This window comes from Fundulus heteroclitus, chromosome 2 (assembly GCF_011125445.2).
Source record: "Fundulus heteroclitus isolate FHET01 chromosome 2, MU-UCD_Fhet_4.1, whole genome shotgun sequence".
NCBI classification, from domain to species: Eukaryota; Metazoa; Chordata; class Actinopteri; order Cyprinodontiformes; family Fundulidae; genus Fundulus; species Fundulus heteroclitus.
Window position 1 is genome coordinate 4,449,971 of NC_046362.1, and position 25,328 is coordinate 4,475,298.

Sequence of the window (25,328 nt, forward strand, 5' to 3'; positions counted from 1 at the left end):
TGATGTAATTTTTCTCTCAGTCCTTCCATCTCCCACCACCTGCACTGGGTCCAGGGGGCATCCCAGGACAGAGCTGGTTCTCCTAATGAGCTTATCCAGCTGCTCCCTCACAGCGACAGATAAGATGCTGCTTCACCAGACAACACCATAGAAGATGGCAGGGGTCACCACATAGTCAAAGAAGGTCTTCAGGAACGCCCCTTGCACTCCAAAAGACCTCAGACTCCTGTCAGCTCTGACCCTTCCTGTAAAGAGCATCGCTGTTCTGACTCCGGTCTAAATAAGACCAGATCATCCAGCCGCTTCCTCTCAGCTATAGATAAGCTGCTGCTCCGAGACCATAGAAGATGGCTGATGCCACCAAGAATGTCTTCAGGAGCAGCACTTGCACTCCAAAAGACCTCAGTCTCCTCAGCTGTTACAGCCTGTGACAGCGTTGGTTTTGTGACACCAGTCCAGTTTGTTTTTTTAGGTGGACACCCTAAGACCGAAGCAGACGCAAACAACTGATTCAAGTTACTGACACAGAAGATTGTTCTGCTGGCTGTGGAATGATGGGGTGTGCTTAGTTTTTCCTCACAAAGCTTTTCCACTTTAGCCTAATCTTTGGGTATTAGATAAAACAATGAGTGGAAACAGACCACCATTATTTGTCTTGTCCTGATATGTAAAATCTGAATCGAAAGGTGGTTATTTTCTTCTTAGCGATGGCAGATGGGGGCTCTTGTGTCTAGGTATGTGGAAATGTGGGTGTACTTTTTATATCTTAAGTGTCACCAGCGTTCTCGTGTTTCAAAGGGTCAACAATCATCGCGTAAAATTCCAAGTTCCTACATTTAACACAACTTCTTCGCCAGTCTCCCTTTCATTCAGTCTTTGACAGGCATCAAAACTGAGTGCAAATCAAGGGCATTGCATGACTCAGGGGTTGTCCGACCTCTCTTTGGTATTCTGCCGAAATGTTGCTACATGGGAATTTACGAGACCTGGCTACTTTTTCTTGTTTAAGTGTATGGGCTTATACCGTATTTTCACATTTAGGGTGGTGCATGTGTTTGATTACAGATTCCTGTAGTAGTGACAGTACAGGAGCCTGAGTAATAGTTATCTGGCAATGGTTAACAACAGGTCAAGCTCAGTGAAATTAAATGCAGAGCGTCTGTCCCATCAGCGACAGCCAGCCCACCAAGAACCCACTACACCGGGACATTGTCCAAGTCCAAGACCTTCAGTTCCTGCCAAATGGGGACAGGCGTTGAGGCAGGAAAAAAAAACTATAATACATAGAAATCTGTCTTTGCATTTGACTCAAGCCACACATCCCACAAGCCAGAGTATCTGCATCATCCATCTGAAAAGTTAACATACTGCACGTGCATCAACAGAAAATGCCAAATCAAAGTTCTCCATTTGCAGAAATAGTAAACAGTGGTTGATGTTTTGCCTTTAAGTGCATTTAGGTTCTAAATATGCATTATGATATTTTTTCTAGAACACTTAACAGCAAGGAAATAAAACATTATGCTTTTCTGAATGGGATCTCTTCCCTGCTGAGATGTGCATTGCAAACACTTTCCACTTTGGCAAGTTAACAGTGGATCATAAACTTTTACTAATAAAACAAAACATTCATACACAGCGCCAACTGTCATTTAAGTTAATAATCCCAGTTGGAACAATATTTGTGGTGAAAATGACCTAAAGATCATTCTTGAAAAACCTATAGTGATAGCCTTTTAAACTGTGTACTGAATTTTAAATGACATCCATGTTTCAGATTCTTACAAGGTTTTCATCATGTGTATTGGAAGGATTACTGTTAATCTTATCCAACAACAATAGCTTTGATGTTTTGAATTTTGTAACTGGATTAAGATCCTAAAATTAAGGCAAACAGTTTACTTTGTACATTACCATTTGCTTTTCTGTGGATTGCACATTTTCTATGACCTACAATGACCTAATGGAGCATTAAACCCTCTATCCAATCATTTTCTATACCTGATGGAGCCTTCTGGGGTTCACATTCACACACACATTAGACCCTTTTGTAACGAGATACAGGGAGCCAGTGTAAGGACTTTAGAAATGGGGTGATGTGCTCTACTTTCTTAGTGTTAGTGAAAACGTGGGCAGCAGCATTCTGATTTAACTGCAATTGTCTGATCGACTTTTTTGGCAGACCTGTAAAAACATCGTTGCAGTAATTGATTTGACTAAAGCTAAACGCATGGATTAGTTTTTCCAGATCCTGCTGAGACATTAGTCCTTTAATCCTGGAAATGGTCTTTAGATGATACAAGACCGACTTTGTCATTATGTTTAGATGCTTTTGGAGGTTCAGGCTTGAGTCCATCACTACACCCAGATTTAGGGCCTGATCAGTGGTTCCAAGCCAAAGCAGCTATACAGGTGCACTAACTTTTGATCGCTCTTCAGTTTTGTTTTTATTCAACTGAAGAAAATTTTGACATGGTGATGTAGAGCTGTGTGTTGTCTGCATAGTTATGGTGACTGACCAGATGAATGCTGTACTGGAAAGGCTGACTCAGTTTTCCAGGTGCTCGCCATTGTTAAGAAGGTATTTAATTGTTGAAACACAGCTTTTTCAATAATCCTACTGATAAAGGGGAGGTTTGAGCCTGCAGGTTTGCAGAACCAAATTAAGTAAATTGTTCTTTTTCAACATAATTGCTGTTTTTAGGAACTGGGGTGAAAACACCTGACAGAAGGGGCGTGTTTTTTATCTCAGTCAAATCACACGCTATGACAGGCAAAACTTCCTTAAAGCTGTGGGTAAAACATCAAGGCAGCAGGAGGAGGAATTTAGCTGGTGAACGATTTCTAAGTTTTTGTGGTTTATTTGGCTAAATAGAGACATTTTGTCAAGGTAAGTTCTAGTTGGAGACAGCTTTGGTTCTGAATTAGATATAGATGTTTTTTTTTTTTTTTTTGGAATGACCATGACCTGGATGACTGAGAATCTTCACCAGCAGATGTAGAGACTGTCCCTTTGATCTTTTGGATTTTCTCAGTAAAGAGAACCACTAATGTTGTTTGTTATCTGAATACGAAGAATGATTATGCTGCATTTCTAGGATTGAAAATATCAAAGATATGAGCATATAGCTTTCGTCTGAAAAGGAAGCCAGAGGTGTCCCAAATATGTGGCTGATCATTAATTTGAAGAACGTTAAGATGATGTGCAGGAAAAGTGCTGTAACTGTGGTGGTCAGCACTGTGACATATGGGTAGGTCAGGAAATGGGCAGAAAGAAAAGTTTAAACAACCAATAAGATAAGCTATCCAGAGGCAGTGAAGAGGGTTGAAAAAAAGAATGAAATATATGTTTGGACAGCTATTCACAGGAAGGCCTATTGACTTGGACTATCTAAATGTTTCCACTGAAGATGGAAAAATAAATGTTCTAAACAGACCTGCAACTTTTTTTTTGCCTCCCTCTTCGAGGTCTTGTCAGTACTGAACTTGACTGAGTGGAACTGAGTGCATGTTGGTTCACTGCAGTTTAAGCAGAGACCCACTTATTAAAGAATGTTAGGTTATAATTTCGTCTTTTTTTTCACAGTAAATATGACTTAATGCTCTATGGTAAGGGAATTTTTTTTTATTTCTTTTTGCCCTCCTACAGGGAAAGAGGGATACAGTTAAAACATAATTTTAGCTGATGTGGTACTTTGTTTCAAAGGGGTACATGTGATGTTGAAGTTGGGTGCTTTCCTAATTAAATCTGGTTAGATAACCTTTGTCAGTTATCAAATCCAGGCATCCGTCCATTCTGGTGCACACCCTTATAGATGAGTGGTAGGGAAATTGTTTGAGTAATAAACAAAACAACCCCCCTCCAAATTAAAAAGCCTGGCTCCACCACTGATCGAAGTCCAAGCGTAACTCTAAATGCATCAGCTTAAACAGGTTTCATGTGCTTGGAAACACTTCAATGGAACTAAATTCAAACAATTCTCAAGATAAGTGGCCAAAGGTTGCGCCACAGCTATGTAATCAAACCCTTGCCTAGTATAACAAATTAAGGCGAAGATTCACCAAACTCTCCGATCCGTCTGATCTGACGGACAGATCCATACAGATTTTTTTCCTAATTTACTGGCTGCATAGAGGATCCCTCTAAGGAGCGCCAAACTCGCGTGATTGAGTATTCACGCGAGAGTATGAACCGCAGCTTCTGGAAAGTCTGCCAGCATAAACAAGCTGGGCAGTAAAAGTAAAGCTGTGGTTGCTGCTCAAACAAGCTCAAAGAAGAGCACTGTTCACATCCTTACTACTTTTCTGTACTTCTGAGTTCCTACCATGGGTAGCTGTTATTGTGCTGTATTTCCAACCTATATGGGGATGAACCTGGATGGAAATTGTGTGCCGTTTACCTTGCTATTTGGAGAAGTTATTTTGTATTTTCACCAAAGCAGATGTGTTTTACTTGGTCAAAGTCTCTCTCTTCCTGTCTGACTCATGGATTTCCCATCAAATTGCTGCATCTACCTTGGTTGGAGCTATGCAAGACACATTTGCAGAGAACCGCAAGCCAATCTGCCCGGCACTATTCACTTAGACCAGATCTAATTGATATAAAGCGATTTTCAATCGTATTGGATGAATCGGACAATTTGGTGTGTCTTGGCCTTTAATCTCAGTTTTTAGGTGGCACATCCAGATATTAGATTGAGGAGATATTGACAATTTCACATTGGGACAGGTTGGTTTGGATTATTAAATCAACATGTTGAAACTGCAATCAGCTTGTTTGCTGATATAAAAAATGTTTGATGATTTTAAATATTTAAGTTTGACAAAAAAGCAATAGAAAAAAATCTGTAAGGGGAAACATTTCACTGCACTCTACTTCTAATAGGAAATGGTTCTTTTGAAATTTTCACAGTAAAAAAACCTATGGAATGTTGGAACTAGATCATGGATTCTGTTAAACAATCTGAATTAATTAAGATTTTTAATAGAAAGTGAAGTATGCCTAATTTGTTTCCTGTCCCCAGGTCAGTGGGGCATGCCCACTGTGAGCCTGTCCTCAGTGTTGGGAATGATGGCAGGCGTCTTGGCATCTACTATGGAATCCATTGGTGACTATTACGCTTGTGCTCGTTTGTCTGGTGCTCCTCCGCCACCCATTCACGCTATCAACCGAGGCATCGCTGTCGAGGGCATCGGCTGTATCCTGGCTGCACTGTGGGGAACTGGCAATGGCACCACCTCCTACAGCCAAAACATTGCTGCACTTGGGATTACCAAGGTACACACCTCCAAAATAGGACAGTGACACTCTAAAATCCTTGTAATGCCTCACACAATTAAAGCTATAGTGCCTTGCAAATCTACAAACCTTCTTTACTGTTTTTTTGGCAATACAACTACAACTTGTGAGGTGTTTTATTTATATGTAATCCAGTTGACCAACAAAAAAGTAAATAACTGAGAAGTAGAAGGGAAATTATACATGGAATAGATTCCACCTATATGTGATGTAAAGTCATCTAAATACAGCTGCTCTGTATTGGCCTCAGAGTTTTGTTAGAGAATTGTTAGAGAACATAAGGGAACAAACGGCCCCATAAATACACTCCAGCAGATAAGTCAGGGAGAAAGTTGTGGATAAGTTTAAAGAAGCGTTAGGTTATTAAGTAGTATCCAAAGCTTTGAACATTTCACATACTAAAAACAGCAAGATACAACTGCAACGTAAATAAGTAAAGTTTATTTATTACTTATTGTAAGTGTGCACAAAGAGGAACGTTTTCAGGTAAGGTAGGAAAGAAGAACTGCGAGTGCAGGAAGTAATGAGGAGAAAGTTAAGAAAAGTAAAAAAACAACTACAGGAAGAAAATGGAGGTGCAACTGCAAAACAACATCAGCGATGTTAGGAAAGAGTAAAATAACTATTAACAAATTACACTTGAGACCTGAACTGTATTTTAGATCAATGTTTTGTTCTAATGAGTAAAATAACTATTTACAATTCACTCTACATTTTATGTGTTCTTGAAACTTGAATTAACAGCATTTGATCACATAATATAAGTACGTTTCATGTAAACGTGAAACTTGAAATAAACTTGTAACAACTTGAACACAACACAGCATTTCCTGAAGTAAACTATTGGAGGGATGGAGGTAAGGGGAAAGTGGGTTTAAATACTTTGAAATGACAATTAAAATAGGACTATAAAATGAAAAGAGAGAATGCAAGACAGAACACTATCTATCATTGGAGTCTATTCAACACTCCCCTTCACAGTAACAGAAAGCTTTACAGCAGCTTAATTCAGCTTTTATGCACTTGCACTGCCTACACTGCCCTCTTACATTTGCAGGAGATATGTTCATAGCTGGTCTGGCCTGTATCTGGTAAACATGTCCAAAACGGTTCACTGTAGCCCTGGGATGTCTCTAACCTGTCGACATGGTGAACGTAGTTCTGGTGTGGATACCAGCATCTAAACCCACACATGACCTCCCTGGTATCCCACTCTCCTAACATGCTCCTTTAGGGCAGCCTTTGTTAGAGGGATTGACAGCATATTGTGCCCTTTAGCAAATATTTTCCTCCTTGCATTGTTTTTTTCTGTGCATGAGCTGATATGGTCATAGAGCAGGATGATAAACCTCTCTATTGTGGCCATTACCTCCTGTGGTATGTCATCCAGAGCAGAGGATAGTTTCAACAGACCAAGTGTAAGCTCAGGAAAAACAGCCCAAACATCCGAAGCCATCTACTTCACATGACCAACAAGACTTGATACAGTGTCACAGACTGTCAATGCATTGAACAACGGTAGTGTGTGGGCCTTCTCAGGCCCTAGACCTGTTACAATTTCATAGGATGGTGCGTATAAGAAACACTTTCCCGCACCAAATGCCAGCTAAATCTCATCACCTGGCTGTAGACCCTGAGCCACTGGCACAGCTAGCACCACATCAGTATCAACAGTAAGAGTCATGATCTTCTGACGGCCATTTCTTGCTGCATGGGCCATGCGGCTATAAGCTTCTTTGTATGTGCATGCAGCAATTCAAGACATATCTGGAGATGGTGGCTTGCTGTGGACTTCTACGCCATCTGTGACAATAAGCTATTTGTCATCCTGCACAAGCCATTTGAGAAGAGCGTTGGAAAGTAGGCTGAACAACTCAGTCTTACTGCTTTCAACTCTGAGGAAGTTTTGATAGTTCCTTGGACTGGCTGCAGTATCTATCCCATGTCTCTGCACCCTTTTACCACACGTTGCTCTTGTAGCTGCTTTCGAAGCGGTCCTACTCCAGATCAAGCTTGGACACACTTTCAAGTTTTCTATTGAGGTATGGAAAGAAAATGCCATGGGTGTACTCATGGAAGGTCTTGGCAGAATTTGGTTTAAGCATCTGAATAATAGCTGCCCCATCTACAATAGTGCAGGTTACTTTGGTGCCCTCAGAGTATAGACTATGAACTCGTTCCAAGCATTAAAGGAGGTCACTCTTCTGTCCAAGACGTAGACATCAATCATCAGACAGTGCCGGGGGGACATGGCGGGTTCTAATGTCGAAAGAAATCCTCATGGGTTCCTTCTCTGGTCTTTCAAGCAATATACAACCTTGAAAAGAGCTCCTTGTTCTGTTTGAGAGTGATCGATTGCTGTTTGCCTTTTGATACTCCCCTCACAGTTGAAGAGCTGAACCCCATCAGCTTAGTTCTTTGTATAGTACCATCCAGTGACTTTATTCTTTCAGCAAAGCATTCTCTAGTGAAAGCTTCAAAATGGCACTCTGCTATCTGCTTTACCTTGATTACTGCCTCAACAGCAATTTAGTTCCTCTTCAAAAGAGTTTCCAAACGTTTCCATTGCACTGACCAGAGAGTGGACATCATTAACAAGTGTGACCTGGAAGCTTGTTGTTTGGTCATGGTGAGATGTGCCATCTCGTCTGCCCCATGGTTTTGGAGCTAATCTCAAACTCCTTTATGGATTGAGCAACTTCTGGTGCTGCTACAATCCATCGCAGCAGTGCAGAGGGGTTGTAAGTGAGGCCCACAGCACCACCATCTCTTTTGATGTGTAACCTTTAGTTCTCCTTCTCCACGTTTAATTTATGCAATCTGTCTTTCTTTCGTTCTCTGCACTGTGTTTATAATGATGGCCAGGAGACAGGATGAGTAAAAAAGGTTGTTATCTGCATTGAAATGGAATATAGAAAAGAATCAGTCTTCAGGCTCGTCACCACAGCAACAGCACCGTATGAGGGACAGCATTTTCTATTAGCAGGCTAGCTGACACATTCCCTGGTGTATTAACACAGCTAATAGTTTCCTTGAATACATCATACAGTATATAATACATTAAACATCCTCGTTAATCTACATACATATTACAGTTGGCTAACAAGTACATGAACAGTGATACAATACATTGTACCAGAGTGTCCCCTAAGTGAACCTACCTCGTGCTCGTCACTCACTGACTGGCAACGAGGTCCTCGTGTCCACCACACTGATCACCGTCAACTACCAGTAGAGGGTGCTGTTTCTCCCCACTATACCTGAACCAAACAAATATTTGACAAGTGGAATCCTCTGCATATTAAACACTGTTACAGATGCAAGCAATTATTTGCTCATGGGCCTGGTCAATGGCTATGGGGGGAAACACCTTCTTAGTCTTCTGGACAGTGAAGTTGCCTGCCTTGAATTTTTTTATATTCAGTAGGGTGTAGGAAATTAATCAAAGTTGATGGAAGGATGGACAAACCAGAAAATAATACATTACTGTATGGAAATTGAGGCCTGGGTTCATTTTTCACCGGAGCTATGATTGAATAGTTATATTAAAACAGAAAAATGTGGTAGAATAGTTCAGTCAAATCCCAAACCTAAATCTGGTTAAGAATGTGCCAAAAATAAAAATAAATCCTGTTCAAAGACATTGTACTTTCTCTCTAACTGAGTCTAGGTTATTTTCTGTAGAAGAATCAACCAAAATATCAGTTTATAGATGTGCAATACCAACAGAGAAACACCCTAAAACTGCAGCTTTAATTACCATGATGAGGTCAAGTTATGTCACATTTTTTTCAAATTTTTTAAATAAAACAATGAAAGTATAAATGAAACCCATTTTTAATTGTAAAGTGACAGAATTACATAAACCTCAAAGGGCCTGACTACTTTTGCATGACATTTGCAAACCTATTGACCACACCTTTTGAATACCTCTCACAGGGCTACTGGATTAGGACCCTATAATTCAACTGACGTCAGTGTGCGTTTAAAGGTTTTATCAACGATTAGGAGTAGTTGATGCGGGAACTTCAGGAACTGGAACAGCTCTTGTTTGGATCCAAGAAGTGGTGCTGAATCCAAGGACTGTGTCAGTTTGTGGGAATAATAGATGGCCGAGGATAATTCCTAGACGGCTAGAAGCAGGGGCATTGGTCCAGAGACAGTCCAGAGTCATACACAAGCAGACGTTGACAGGCAGAGGTTCCAGGGGGAAAATTCAACGGGCTAGTCCAGAGTTCAGTCTTGGGTCCAGTTATCCAAAGTTTATCCGATAGGCAAAATTACAGACAGGCTTGGCAGGAAGGCAGAATCAGGCAACAGGCACAAGTCTTTGTTCAGATACCGAGAACCACTGGAGAGTCCGATAAGGGCTAGGCAAACAGGCAGGAATCCAAAACACGAACACGATCACTCACAGGAAGGCCGGCTATGAACGCTGGATGGTCTACTCACACTAAGGTTTTCAAGAATCTGGCGCCTGAGCACAGGGAGAAGCATGTTTAAGTAGAGCCGCCCACAGCTGGTGCAGCGCCAGTAATCAGGACGATGACAGGTGCAGTCAATCAGGAAAATTGCTGGAGCAGTCCAGAGAGCAGAGAATGATGTCAGCAAGCAGCAGCAGAAACACAGAGGCACAGCAAAAGCTGTGAACACTACAGTAGCATGATAAAACCTAGCCTAAATCTCTTCTTCTTTAAACAATAATATTAATAATCTTTCTTTACATTGTAACATACATTCAATGAAATTTGTCCTCTGCCATTAACCCATCTCTTATGAAGCAGTGGGCTGCCACTGTGCGTTACCCAGGGAGCATTGTGGGGCTAAGGGTGTTACTCAGGGATCCAGAGTGGCTGTCAGTGGGAGTCAAACCAGAAACCTCGCAGACTCTCAAGGACGCAAGGCCCTGCTCTCTTAATCACTAGGCCACCATTACTCCTCTAATAAATAATGTATTTATTAGAGATACTTTCTTGTTTTGCTGAGGGTGTTGATTGAAAAAGCACAGTTAATTTGTTAAACCTGTTTTGCAGTGAACTTATCACCCTTTGCAAAATAACCAGTCTTGCCTTTTGGACCTGTGCCAAGTGAATCACAACTAGGTATGGCATTGTAAGATAAACTGCTAACTGAAACTTTAACAGGTGACTCTCCATTCCTTTCTTCATAGTAAGACTGGTTTATAATAAAAAAAAAAAATCATGCAGGGATTCAGTTTTAAAGCCCAACTGAAAGACCCATAGAGTCATCCTACACAGATGCCTGTGCTTATTACAACACCTAAATCAACTGTGTGACACGTTCTGCTTCATGAAATATTCCACTTTTTCAGACTTTTACTACAGTGCATGTAAACACAGTCACTTATGTGTGACGTTAGGATTCATTACACTGTTATCTGTTCAGACATGCCAAACAGAGGTGAAGGAAGGTAAACTGAATGCACGCACAATGTTGGGTGAGAGAAATCTAATGTCTGTCTAACTGGGTTTTACTGGCAACTGGCAATTTTAAGCTTTTTTAAAAACAACATGAGGCTGACGTGATTATTTGTTGTTTACATTTAAATCAAATATCAAAAGCATTTTTTTAAAGCTCAAAAGAAATACCAGCTTAACTTATTCCATATTTAGTGCTTTTTACTAGAGCAGCATCATTAGTGATTCATGTCTCTGAACGTCTAGAGAACTACATCACTGTTCCTCAAAACATCAGTGCAAAAACTGCAAGACATTTGGAGACTAATGCAAACTTTTACCAGGTTGTGCTGTTCTCAGTTGAGATCCTGTGACTGCAAAGAACCCAACACAAAGTTTGCAAGGGCTTTAAACTTAGAAATATCCGCTACCTCTTTGGTAGTCAATAAGAGGGACTAGGACGTTTGTAAACGTCAAAAGATACACATAAGAATCAAAATCCATTTATTGCCAGTATTTTACTTCCTGCCAGATTACAATATCTTAGCAAGATTTTAGATTTCTATTACAAAAACTACCGGTTAAATCATAGACAAAATAAATGGAGTTGATGCTATTCACAGTTTTCTTGTCTTGGTCTCTCACCATACATATCTAAATATAATCACAGGTTGCCATGTGTTTTTTCTTATTTCATTTCAGGTTGGAAGCCGGTTGGTCCTCCAGACAACCGGAGTTCTGATGATTGTTCTGGGCGTCTTTGGCAAGTTTGGAGCAGTTTTTATCACCATCCCTGACCCAGTCATTGGAGGCATGTTTCTGGTCATGTTTGGCATGATTGCAGCCGTGGGGATATCCAACCTCCAGGTAAACACATTAGGTTGGCTTTTTGTTTGTCTTTTTAGGCGCTTCACTTTCGCTGTTTGTCTAATTTGATTAAATTCTAAGCACTGCAAAGAAGATTGGACAAACTTCTCAGTCTCTAAAGTGGATGAATGTCTTACCCAACTGGGTACACGAACATGTGGTGTGTGGAAGCTGGAAACACAGTCACAACCTGCTAATGGATCAGATCTCTGCTCTTCCCGCTCTTCCAATGCAGCTCAGAAACGTGTGCTGTTAAATGTAATACTAGTCATTTACACCCCAAAATGTTAATATTACTGAATCCAGGCACAAAAAACATTTTGGTAAAATAAAAGACTACCTTGAACCTGAATTTTGTTATGAAATTTGTTATAAAAAGCAGTTTTCCTCAACTTCTTTGTTTTACTTTTTATAAAGAACTTAATTCACCACGTGTTGGTGTAATTCTTTAAATGCCTTTATGGGAGTCAATAAACAAATGTATTTTCCCAGGCCAATGTTCACAATCACTTTCCATCCTATTAGACTGAACTTCAGCTGTTTTGGAAAGAACAATAGGCAGTAAATGTCAGTCTTTTGGCAAAGTTCATACACCAAAATACTTAGAGCTATAATGGCAGCAAAAAGGTTCTTCATGAATATTAAATAAAGAGGGGCTTAGTATGATGGACATATTTATTTTACATATTTTTATTTGTAAACCAAAACACAAATCTTTAATTTTCCTTCCATTTCACAATGATGTTCTTGTTTGTAGTTGTAACAAAGCGTTGTACTATTTTATTAACTGAGGTTTTTTTTTGTTTTTTTTTTTTACTTTTGATAGCGAGCCTAATGAACATGTTTTAGACGTTAGGCTTTACTTCCCCACTATAGGGAAGTTAGTATGACATCTGGCAGAACATTTGTCGAAACTGAAAAATATTGCAGTGCTCAAATAACCAATAATAACTAATAACAGCTTAACGCTGGGTTCATTTGTCGAAGACCATAACTGTTTGGCTGTTCCTTAAAGGTTTCACGCTGCTTTTAAACGAGTGTTAAAGAAAACAAGCAGCAGGGAGTCCAGGAAAGCTTTTGCAGAAAGCAACACCAAGAGCAAAGACCTCCACCTTGCTCTTGCAAAACACAAACTCAGCATCTCATTAATGTTTAGAGTCCCACCCAATGGGGCCTTTTTCCTTTAAAGAAATTGTTTTATCGGTTTTTGTAAAACGTTTGAAACGTTATACTGTCCGCCCCCACTTTTTCCTGGATATTCTAACAACTGTTTTGTTTGCGTTGAACAGCTATGGCTCCCTTGAGTCCCAGTCATATGTGGCAAGACACTGAGGGAGCTGCAGTTCAGGGTGTACCATTCACACAAAGCCAGGTTGCAATATCAAAGAGTTCAGATTTAGCATTGAACTTAAACTCTGGGTATTGTGTTTCAGTGTTTAAGCTAGTGGAAAAACACACAAGAGCCTAATGATGGAAGAGATGTTAAATCAAAAGTGGGGCATGTTGCTCTTCATGGCTGACCCTGTATGTGTTTGTCTTTACCTGCTGCTGTTGATATAGAATACCGACCATCTTTGTCTAATGGGATTGAAAGATTCTTGCTTGTTTTCCAATTTGATCCCCTTCTGAGTCTATAAATATCAGACTCAGGAGGGGACTCTGGCCTTTTTTAACCTGTCATAATCAAATACATGTAGATAGCCCTTAAAATAGCATTTGACTCGTTGCGTTTTGCTATTTCCACATTACGTCTAATTGCATTTCAGATCCGTTCCAAAATAGAGATCATGGCTCATTGGCACAGACCAACAAACTTGTTTACCAAGATTCAGAAAACAAGTTGTGTTACATGATGTCCCTTTTCTTCTTTTTTTTAGTATGTTGACCTCAATTCTTCCCGCAATCTCCTCATCCTTGGCTTCTCTACCTTCAGTGGACTTGTGTTACCCACCTGGTTTCACTCCAATCCAGGCATCATTGACACAGGTAAAGTTATCCCCCAGACACACTTTTTCAAAGACCTTCCAGGTTGGAACACGTTAGTAAATTATTACTTCAGTAAAGTACAAGAAGTATTCCAAGGTTGTAAACAATTTTGCTTTTAGTCATGCTATATTTTACAGGTCAGTGTTGTAAAAGAGGTCTCAATCTCAATGGGTCCTTTACCCGGTTAAATAAAGGTTCGATAAAAATGTGGATGTTCAGAAACAGGCTAACATAAAATAGTGCGAGATAGTGAAAGGAGATGCATAAATTATTTTATTTCTGTGTTGTTTGCATTTATACTTTGGCCTCTTAGGATATGTCTCTACTGCCTTTGCACTTTTTATGACTGAAGTCTTTGTTCATTCTTCTTTGCCACATATCTCTAACTTAAGTTAGATGGAGAGCAATTGTGGACAGTATTCTTAACTGGATTTAAATCTGGATTTTAATTGTGAAATTCTCACATGAATTTGGGTTCATACTGATCATTTGTTTTACCTTGGGCTGCATGTTTTCACCAGCTTCCTTTTCCCTGATTAAGAAAAGCACCCCTGCAGCATAATGCTGCCACCAACATATTCCATATTGCCATTTTAACATGAACTCATCTGACCTGAACATCTTCAACCAGGTTCACTGTATTCTCTACATGGCTTGTGGCAAATTCAAACAGAACTTTGTGTGGCTCTCTTTCATAAATGTCTCTAATCAACCCGCTATAAAGGCCAGATTGGTGAGGTACACAACTATTAGTAGCAGTGTTGCCAGGTTTTCACACCTGAGCTGAAGAGTTTTGAATCTCCACCAGAATTGCCATAGGCTTCTTGTCTGCCTCTCTAACTAATGATTAAAGACCTGTGCATACTGATTTGATCGTTTAATCAAAGGAGCAAGAACAAGGATACAGTTTTTTGTTTTTTTTTTGTGGGCAGAACATGAGAACAAATGTGCTGAACTCCTTTGAAGTCCTAATGGGTCCCTCATACTCCAGCTTTTTACAGTACTGTAACTTAAGTTTCCAAACAAACACACAAAATATGTTGGACAGCACACAAGAAAACCCTGCAGCCTAGAATACGTGTCAAGAACAAGCTGCACTAACACCCAAACCAGACCTGCAAGACGAGTGATGTAATTTTGCTTTAGTAGCTCCGCTAGCGCATATAAATTTCTGTGTTCTTGCAGAGTATATATACGGCTCAGCGTTCTCCTTCCCCGGCCTTTCAGGGCATTCACCCATGTGTTGATAGTTTCCTGTTGTGCCTTGCTCTTTTCATTTCAAGCTTTAGGTTTTATTTTATGACCTAACCCTGCTTTAACCTTTTCCACAGCTCTGTCACTGACCTGCATACGGTGTTCCTTGCTCCTCATGATATTTATTCGCTGATGTTCTCTAACAAACCTCAGAGGCATTCGCAGAACAGCCACACTTGCTGAGATCAACTCTATTAACTAATGAGGCAACTCGTCGATTAAATCGCGCAGAAGGAAAGAAACTCGGCATATTTTTCATATTTTTGCATGCAAAAATATTTTGAAAACCATGCTTCCTTTTCTTACTTTCTGTTGCTTTTACTTTAAATCTCAATAAAACACATTGGAGTTGGTTGGCTGTGGCGCAGCAAAAATTGCCAACGTTCATGTCCTAAGAATACTTTTACAGGACACCATTCAATTTTATGATTTTATCTCTTTTAACCTTGGGTTTCCATACCACCAGTAAACTGAAAGCACAACATTCTTTACAATTTATAACACCACACCTTGCTGACATGTATCAGCTTGTCAGGATGTGGCACTGTTTGAGTAATTGTCCCAACCGCTCACCAGTGCATGACCTAGGAACCACAATAGTCACTACTTGTATATCAGTACCCACATTAGTATTGATACAAACTGTGATGCTTGAATTGGATTCTCTTGTATGTGGTTATTATGATATGACTCTCCCATGACACCTATGCTGTGTTGGTGCCAATTTTCTGTTGTGTTGTTCAGAACATTCTAAAACAATCACTTTTGGCAAAGCTAAAGGGGAACCACCTTCTAGACAAACACAGATAAACAGCTCTTATTTGCCAAAACCTACGCTTTCATGTCAGGCTTACACAATACAATGACGGAGAATGTTAGAAAGTTTCCTCCCATTGTGTTTCCGCTTTCAGATTACACTTGGAAAGATGGGAGCGGTTCTGCCAGCCTAAGCTTCTAAAGGGAAGGTGTTGCCAAATCCCAGAGGCCCAGATGGCAAACAGTTTATCATTAGCCTTCAGCCTGGATTTCCAAGTGACAAGGACAGAGAATACAGTTGCCTTACCTGATCGGATCTTAATATGTTGTTGTTTGCCACTTATTTTTCTTCTCTTGTCAGTTAAAGAGAGAGGAAAAAAAAGACTAATTTAGTTTGTAGCTCAGTTGGTCAGGCCCAGCCAATCAGATGACTTATAATGCCATGTAAGGATCAGTTCTGCCAGTTGGGGGCAATGCTGTTTCTTTTATGCTCTTGATCTTTGATTCCTCTCACATTTCTAGTTTTTGGCTTGTTTCTCCAGTCCAGGATGTTTTTTTCAGGTTTCAGCCTAAGGACCTGAGAAAATAAACACATCCTGATAGCCCCAAAAGTGCACTTATTGTGGGAGATTGTTAAAGGTAAAGATATTTGCTGTTGTTCATCTGTGAACAGATGAAATAAAATTAGGTTTCACACTCTGGAGCATCAGCCCTTTGTTTTAATGAGTTTAACCATTTAACTATGCAGTTAATAAAGCTGAGTATGCTTTGCAATCCGCATATGTGTGGGCATAAGCAGAATGACATAAGTAGTACTATAGGTCAGGGGCTAGAGCTAAACTGCTAAGGTGACAGGTCAGTATTTTAACCCATACCCAGGGTTTAATCAGGGTTAAGTCCAGGTTAACTGGTACCTCTGGGTTGTTTGTGTGTACCGGTTTCAGCAAATGCTGGGCTGTGGATAATGTATTGTACTTTGCAAATTAGAGACAAAGGCTGAAAGCGACGAGGGAGAGACATAAAATGAGGGGGGAATAAAAAGGAGAACTGCAAGTGTGGGAAAAAGTGAATTATTCTTTTGTAGTACTTTTAACTATATACAGTAAAACTCAATATTTTTCATACTCTTGGCAGATTTAGGTTTAAAGTAATTAATTTGATTCATGTGTTTCTTCTGATTGACGGTCTAATCAACCTTTAGGAAGGTCCCAGCCTGAGTCTCAACTTGAATCTGATAGAATGCCTAGAGCAAACTAAAGATTAACATCTGCAAACATTTTCTCAAAAAAAAAAAAAAAAAACATATCAATAATCAACTGTGCCAACAAAACTCCTAATGTTATTTTTGCTTTTTACTTCCTATTACTGCTTATATATCTGTACCAAGTATTTTCAGTATTGATCAATAGAGGCCAATTGACCTATTTAGCAAATGTGTTTTCTAATATAAATGAAATGTACAAGTATTTCTTTATATATGAGTTAATGGTAATTTTGTATTGTGGATTGTTTTAATATTTGTGCATTGTTTTATTGTGCACACTAGCCCAGGGAATGCAGATGGAAAGTAACTTTAGCTAGGTCTGGTTAAAAGCATCACTTCTCATTGTGAGATTAATGTTTTTGTACATGGTCCCTGACAATACATAATAAACTAACCTAAGGTGATGACAAAGAGGCCTTCCAACCTCGGGGACTTAAACCTTATCGTGACATGATAAACTGTCAAAATACCAGTGAAAATATGCAAAACACTGGTCAGAAACTATGAATAAAACATGCTAGTTATTGTTTTTTTTTTAAATCTTTTGAAAGATGCATGTCTTCTGTCCTGTCAGAAATAAACTTCTTGTTTAAATGAAAATAACTTCAAACCTAATTCTGACAGGGGTATGAACACTTTTGGACCTAACTGCCCATACTTTCAGTTCAGTTTATTTAGCCACAAAGGCATCAGTCCAGGTAAAATAGACAGGGGAAACAATGCGCAACAAGTTGAAGACCTCCACCAGATCAATCACAGTCCGTCAGCTTCCCTTAACGCCACATTGATTGGCTTCATCAAGACTGTTTCTGGTGGCCCTCTAAAAAAGAGCCATCCCCAAGATTAAACAGTTCTTCTATGCAGACATAAGACTTTGATCCTATAAGTCATGTGATGCGAGTGTCTTCAAGGGAAGTGCTAATCCAGAGTCATCACTGGGCACAGAGTCTTGTCTGGTTTTCTCAGTTCTAGGCTGCTTACCTCCCAAATCCTCTTGGCTGGCCCCCATGACAGTGGCTGTAATCTGCCCGGATCAGAAGGAGCACTCTTCTCCAGAGTCTTTCTCCAGCCTCAACGCTCAAGCACCCCGCACAACAAGAGGCCTGTCAGGGCTCTTTGTAAACAAACTGTCACCTCTCCCAGATATTATTAAAATGACAGACTGTAGGGGTTCCAGTAAACTTAGCAGGTACCATGAACTTTTGACTTCCAGCTCTTTGAGCAGGAAGAGTTTCCACACAAAGACAAAGAAAAGTTTGTGTTTGCATTTGCTTGTTTGGACACGGTTGCTTACGTGCGTCTTGGGCTAACTGAACAAGAGTGGGTTCAGATTAAAACTACGTCAGCGCTGTGTTCAGCTCTTGATTCAATACAACTTCATTAGGAGGTTTATTGCCTGAGGGAAGTTATGAAAGCGAGGCATCGGACATGAAGGCATCCACAGTCCTCTGTGTTCACCCATGTGCTGGTCAAAAATACCACATAAAAAGCCAACACTGAGCCAGCTGAGGAAATCCGTGCTCAGGGGTCTGGTGACAACAAAGGGTTCCCTTTTGCCCCCAGAAAACCTTTGTAGGTCTGGTTTTGAAGTTTTCTTGAATAGCGTGATTTTGTTTTCTGTGCCAATCCTGCCATCTAGCCTTGTGAGGGGTTGCCTACGCTTTCATTTCATTTTCTAAGTACTTGGAGAAAAATGCATTGTTGCATAAACACTTACAGAGGCTCTCAAACGGCTTGCTCAAAGTTTGAGGTGTGAGAGTTAAAAAAACTGAGTCTTGAACAAATTGTTTCCTGCCTTTTTCCACCTTCAAGGAAATGTTCAGCTTGTACAATTCAGCAGGAAGAAAATATAAATTTGATGTGAAAACAGAAAATAAAAGAAGGTGAAATAACCTTGTGACTTGTGTTTGTGTGCAAACCATTAAACTAAGTTCACACCTCAAATATTTTTTTCAGGAATCTGCTAACCCTAAAAGAAAGTTAACCTGGCCAAGTAGGATTTTTCCAGCATGTACTAATGTGCATAATCAAGCCATATCCAGAAAGCTATCAGTCAGAAGAAACGTGCAAAAACATTCTGCAGCATCTCTGTATTTTACGTAGTTGTAGATAAAGAATTAGGGTTACAAGAGACAAGCATTTTTTTACCCCATAGGAAACATCCAACATTGGATAACGTCTTACAAAGTCTTACGGGAGAATGTGCTCTGGTTCATGGCGTATGGGCCACAATTCTTAAATGTGTGTGTGAGAAAACAGCAGTGAGCATCACCCAAACATTACTGCCGTTACTATTTTTAGTGCCTGTTCCGATGCGGTTCCAAATGCAACGTGTCAGTCTGAAGACTCAATGTTGGATATATACCGTGGTCCAGTACAGAGGTGCACAGAATTTTGTGCTTAGTGGCTGAAGAGAAACGTTACAGGTCAGACTCTTGGCACCACCTTGCAATGTTCACCGTGCCCACATTGGCATGGTATTGAATTGTGTTGGAAAACCACCCATGTAGAACTGAACCAAGCCGACCCAGACCAAATCAAATCGATGTGTCACCTTGGAAAATGGGCAGAAGCAAATAAATGGGATCTTGTCAAGATGTAACATGAAAAAGTGAATGCTGAAATGAAACAAAAAGGTTTTTCCACAAAGTGTCAGTTTACGGGTGTGCAACCAGATCACTTTTTTTTTTTTTTTTTAAATATTTCTTCATCTTAGAGGTTTGTTTTACGGTTTAATTGTTACAGCATGTGTGCCATATAAACTGGTGGAAAAAGTTTGGAAACAATTTATTATATCATTTTTTTAAGTCTCTAAAACCTGGAATTTTAACAAGGGTACGTAGATTTGAGAGCCACCAGAAGTTCAAACATTGGAGTGTTCAGAGTTACAAAAAAAAAAGGAGAAAAAAATGTTCTTTTCTCCTCATTTTGATGGATTTATTTATTCCTGGACCTGGTTGTAGTTTTTCTTGGCAACGTCAAAGACATTCAGCTCCCAGCTTAAGCCCTGGACAAATACTATAAAGGTTAATTGAATTTTGTTTGTGGCAATTCCAGATTTGAAACAAAAGCCTTTTTAAGAATAGTCTGTTCCAATAAAAACATTTCAGACATGTTTTTCAGATGGGACCAAGTAACTGACACACATTTCCATGCAGGGCAAATGAGTTGAATTTGTTTAGAGGTCTTTTTTTTTCTCCTTTTCAATGCATCGACCACCTACTGTGGAAACATCCCTGTAAATTACACTGACCAAAGTTACTAGAAAAGTAAACAACCAATCAGGCCCCAGATAACTTCATTTACCATCAGTGATGTTTCGTCTATACTTTGAATTGAAACTCTGTATATTTCCTCATCACCTCCCTATGGTTATTTGAATTAACTCAACAAAGTTTTTAAAAAAAAGGTTATAGGCTGTGCTCAAAAGTTTACACGTACTCGTCATGGCCAACTGACATATTAATGTTGATTTTTTTTAGTAAATTGTCGCATGGAATGACCATGTGACATTCAATGGTGTAATGTCTAATCAGAATCTGGAGACTGGATAAATCAACTGAGTTTATCATTGATAGACTGGTGTTGCTGGAACTGGAACTGACTGGAACTCTGACGGGTTCACTGCAGGGAGAAGAGCAAAGTTAGTGGCCAAGAACAACTCAGTGGTGGTGATAGTGCACTGAATAAAAGCCACTAATCTTCTCAGATGCCGGGAGGTTGCACTGGCTCCGTAGATTGATCCCAACGGCTCCGTCTAGACGATTTGGATCACTAGGAGACTGATCCAAATCTTGTTGACGCTAGCCAGGGAAAAAGCATGGTTTTGCCCTGCTGTTGTCAGTTTGTGGGTCATGCACAGGGAGACAGTCCACAGGGCAGCGGTTTCCAGAAGGGCTAGATGAGAGGAAAATCTAGGATCCAGGCGAGAGAATCACTAGCAGGAGGCACACACTCCTTACAGAGGTTCCCAAGCAGGGCGACAGGAGACATGTCTGGGGTCCAGGCTTGGTTCATACACCGCAGCCAGGAGAATCCAGAAAGGGGCTGTGGGCGAGAGTCAAGACAGGAGGTCGGTGTCAAGAGATCAGAAACCAGCAGGAGTATCCCATGGGGACAAGGCAGGCAGAAGAAATCAGGAACGAGACAGATCAAGGGCAGGTCGATACAAGGAACCTGTGGTATCTCTGCATTTGGGGCCAAGGGGGGTCTGGCCCCCCCAGATGTCGCTGCGGAGCTCTTTGTTCACAATAATCAGTGGGGCAGGATCATTCTTTATATAGTAATATTGTAAAAAAAGACAGATTCCCTTACCAATAAATTTCTGTTATAAACATTTGTGTCTATATATCTAAGTTTGCCGGGATACTGACAAACTCAGTAGGCTAAGTCCTTTTGAGGCACCTTGATACTGGGGCCGGCCCACAAACATTTGCTTAAATAATGAACATCTGAAATCGCAGGGCACATGCCCAACACGCTCTCAGTAGACAGCCATGAGGCACATGATCATGTAATCAAAATATTGGAATTGCACACGTTACATTTACGTTCTGCCGGATAGTGTGCGGCCATCTGTGTTCCTTGTCCTTGCTGGCTCAATGAAGGATCGATGAACAATATGAGTGTAACCTTCTATTTGTAATTTTATGTATAAAAATTAAATTACATTTAGCTTATAAAAAATGTCATGTTGAGTGTGTTGGTTTATGCTAACCTATCTGTTTTATTTAAAATTTAACAAAGTCAGGTTTTGTGCATCACAAAAAATGTTGTTGCTGCAAATAGGTGTTGAGTTTTTGTGCCCCAGAGACGCTTCTGCAAGGAACACTGGACGGTTACTCACACATTGGCTTTCAAGAATCTGGCAGTTACCCACTGGGAGAGCCAGGGATCTATATTTCGCAGCAGCTCCAGTAATGAAAGCTGGCGTAACCGCTCAGCCTTGATCGCCGGTGCAGAACAGAGAGCAGGGAGTGACGTCATGGAACTGCACACAACAGCTTCTCAGGCAGGAACAGTAATCATTACATAATGCGATAACATAAAACAAAACAAGAGTTAATTGTACAGTTTTGAATTTAGTGTTTATTTTTAGCTGATCTACACAGAATCAACATATGCATACAGGCTAAATTATAATTACCTACCTACTGTAAATGTTAAAAAACAAAGATTGTTACCCACCTAAATGTAAATAATTTTTGTAGGTAAAAGTCTACAATGTGTTTTTACATGACAAGGACATAACCTATCAGAGATAGGAATTCTCAGGCACTTCACAGTTGATTGGATTATTATTCAGTAGACTGCGATCATAACTAGATTATTGATGTAACATGATCTCCCCGTGCCCATCACAAGTTTTGTCCAGAGAGCAGCTTCGTAAAACCAAAATGACCCTGTGTTGAAGCAAATAACACTCCAGAACCTCCAAAGCTATAAAGCATCAATAGCTATAAAAAAAAGTAAAACTAAACAGTGAATAAATGCTCACTGTTTATACTGCGTGACACTTCCAGTATTCTTTTTCACAGAGAGCAATGATCAAACATGTAAATGTGGAGCTAAACACACTGGCACTGTGTCAGGGATGAAAGGTTCAAATTCTACATCTAACATGGTCACTCATCAGCTGCAATGTGCTGTACCTTTGGATCAACTTATTAAAGGCAAGCATTGGATGGACTATTAAGCAGGTTTTTTTCAGCTGCATCTTTGCCAAACTGCACTTTTCTGCATGAGGTATGCTTACCCTGGGATCACAATGAACACGGTGCGGGTTGCGGTACCCGACTCTGACCGTTCCCACTGAGCCTGGGTCTGCTGGTTCCTCTCCACTGTCGCTTCATGCTTGCTCAGTATGAGGGATTGCTGCAAAGCCATGGACAATGCAGACGACTCTCCCTGTAGCTCTACGCTTCTTCAGGAGTGAATGCTGCTTGACAAGACTTCATGCAATCTGCTGGGTTTCCTTAGATAAGGATAAAATTCCGGTGAATTTCAGAATAAAACCACCCCATCAACTTAGTTTACTTGGCTAATGTAAACAAAATGGTGACACAGAAACACTGCCTTTTGGAGGATGAAATTGGATATTTGAGCACACAGATAACGGGTTTTGCCCTAAAGAATGAAAACCATGGCTGTTTTTTAATCATGTATGAGGGATAGCAACAGATAGGACCACATTCACTTCCGTTCTAGCCTGTGGCATTTTCCTCAGCCGGAGTCGCAGCTGTTTCCAAAAAAAGCACAGAAGCACACATTGATCCAGGAATCTTTTCTGTGTTATATGGTAATAGCGGGTGATCTGTCTTCCCTGAATGATGTCACAGCTAACAGAACGCTGGTTTGTGTCGACACATTTATTTTGTAGGTATTTGGGTTCCTTGTGGCGCCACAACCGGATCTGCACCGTATATAATGTGAGCCCTGGGTAAAATTTAAACTAAATCAGCAGTGGTAAATACTCCCTCCCTCCTGGTTTTCTTTTCAGTCATTTCTTTTTCTTTTTTTAATACTTTATTTTATTGAAATGTTTCCATCTTAAAGTGAGAAAATAACAGAACAGTGTCGACAACAGTAGCAAGAGTTATTCTCCAAGAGCCATTAACAAAATCCACACTACACACTGGTATGGGCCAGTTTACTGATTAACCTAATTTTCATTTTCTTTTTTTTTTCTTTTTTTTTTTTTTCCAGTGTCCTGTCTAGCAATGTGGCAATAAAAATTGATATCTCAATGCCAAATAGAGTTCGACAGATTTTACTTTCACAAGTGGAGCAAACAGCTTTCGCCATAATGCTCCGCTTGATTTGTGCGTGTAAATAGCTTTATTGTGATTCCTGCAGGGTAGAATTTCAAATTATATGGACACTACAATGGGAAAGTAGGAGAGTAAAAGAAAAACAAGAAGACAAAAAAGAGAAAGAAGAGGTGAAAGAAAGAAGAGATAAAAGGAAGAGAATGATAAAACGTCCTCTGTCTGCTCCATCACCTGGAAAGAGACACAAAAAGAACAGCACAACCAACAGACATAAAGCAACAGATACAATCGTGTAACATCTTGATACCATTGCTAAATCATATGTATTATTATTTAAGCTGACATGTGTAATGTGATACCTAAAAAAGAAAGTAAAAGAAAGTAAATAAATAAATTATAGCCTTTCTGTATATAAGTGAACATTTAATACCTGGGACCCAGCACCTGTAGGAGTTTGTGAAAGTGCACTAGTTTAGGTGAAAATTATCCAGAAGGAAATAGATTGATAGTGATTGTGGAGAACCGAAGACCCACCTTCCCTGAGCACAGAGGAAGGAGTCAGGGGACCCGTAACCCGGACTCCCAAAGGGGCCCCCAAAGCAGTGCGCCCGAGAGGGGCCTTCACAGGAAATCTGCAACCCCCCCCCCCCCCCCCCCCCCCCCGAGGAAAGAGGAGAGACGACCCCGAGGAAATCCCCCAGCCACCGCAATGCTGACGCCCCCAAGAGCCGCGGGGATGAGCCCGTGGGCTCCGCCGGCAGCCGGCCGCGCTGAAGTGGTCCTGGCCAAGGGCCCTGGTGGCCAGAGGCCCCAGGGGCGCCCCGCCCCCGCAGCAGGGGCCCCGGCCGCCCCCCGGGGGGCCAGGCCCCGCGAAGCCACGGCCGGGAATGGGCCGGCGCCCACCCGGGAACCCGCCCCAAACCCGAGGACCGTCAGCGCGCCAGAGGGCCAAGGCGCCCGCGCCCGCCAACGCAGCGGAGGAGGGCAGGACGTGGGGGGATGGGCTCCGCACCTATCAGAGACTTGAGATCTTGGGAGAGGGAACAGACCAGACCCGAACCTGGGAGAAAAAAAAAAAAAAAACATTCATTCACACCCTCCCTCCCTTGTGCCCCACTCGCCACACACAGACACGAAAAAAAAAAAAAAGGGACGCTGTACACACATTCCCACATAGCATTCACATCCAAAAATCCCAAGTGGGGGGGGGGTCACCACAATTCAACAATACGACTGCCTGTGCCCGACCCCCGGCCCCGCCCCCAGACCAGACGCCCCCCGGACCAGGCCACCCAAAGAGGGGGGGCCGACATGACCCGTGCGGGCCATCCGACCAGAGCCCCCCCTCACCCACTATATACCTAATAAACCCCCTCCCACCCCGACCTTACCCTAGTCACCCCTGCCCCCCATCCTTTCCTGGGGAGAGCAGAGGCGTCAGCCCCAGATCCGGTAAGCCGCTGGCTAGCCGCAGCAGCCCCCCGCCAAGACCCCGGACCCAGTGGCCCGCACCTCCTCCAGGCCCCAGACTCCGTGCCGCGATCGGAGATCGGGGGTGTGCAAAAGACCCCCGATCCTCCCTACGCCCGCTCAGATGTTGTGTTGTTGCATGTTGATCTCAGGTGTGTTTAAAACTGGGAGCAACGAAGGGGGTGCACGGCACAGCCCACCCCTCTCCAGAAGAAAGCTGGTGCCAGCGCCCCCCCTCCAAGCAA

The 25,328-nt window shown here is 41.2% G+C and overlaps 1 protein-coding gene across 2 annotated transcripts in view; it reads left to right on the forward strand.

Moving 5' to 3' along the window:
* The window catches only part of si:dkey-106n21.1 (solute carrier family 23 member 2), an 82,889-nt gene that overhangs the window by 43,440 nt on the left and 14,121 nt on the right, over positions 1–25,328 (forward strand). For both annotated transcript variants that reach the window (XM_036146029.1, XM_036146035.1), the window contains 3 exons: positions 5,025–5,278; positions 11,419–11,583; positions 13,461–13,569. In XM_036146029.1, coding sequence (XP_036001922.1) covers positions 5,025–5,278; positions 11,419–11,583; positions 13,461–13,569 — 528 coding nt within the window. The remainder of the gene's footprint in view (positions 1–5,024; positions 5,279–11,418; positions 11,584–13,460; positions 13,570–25,328) is intronic.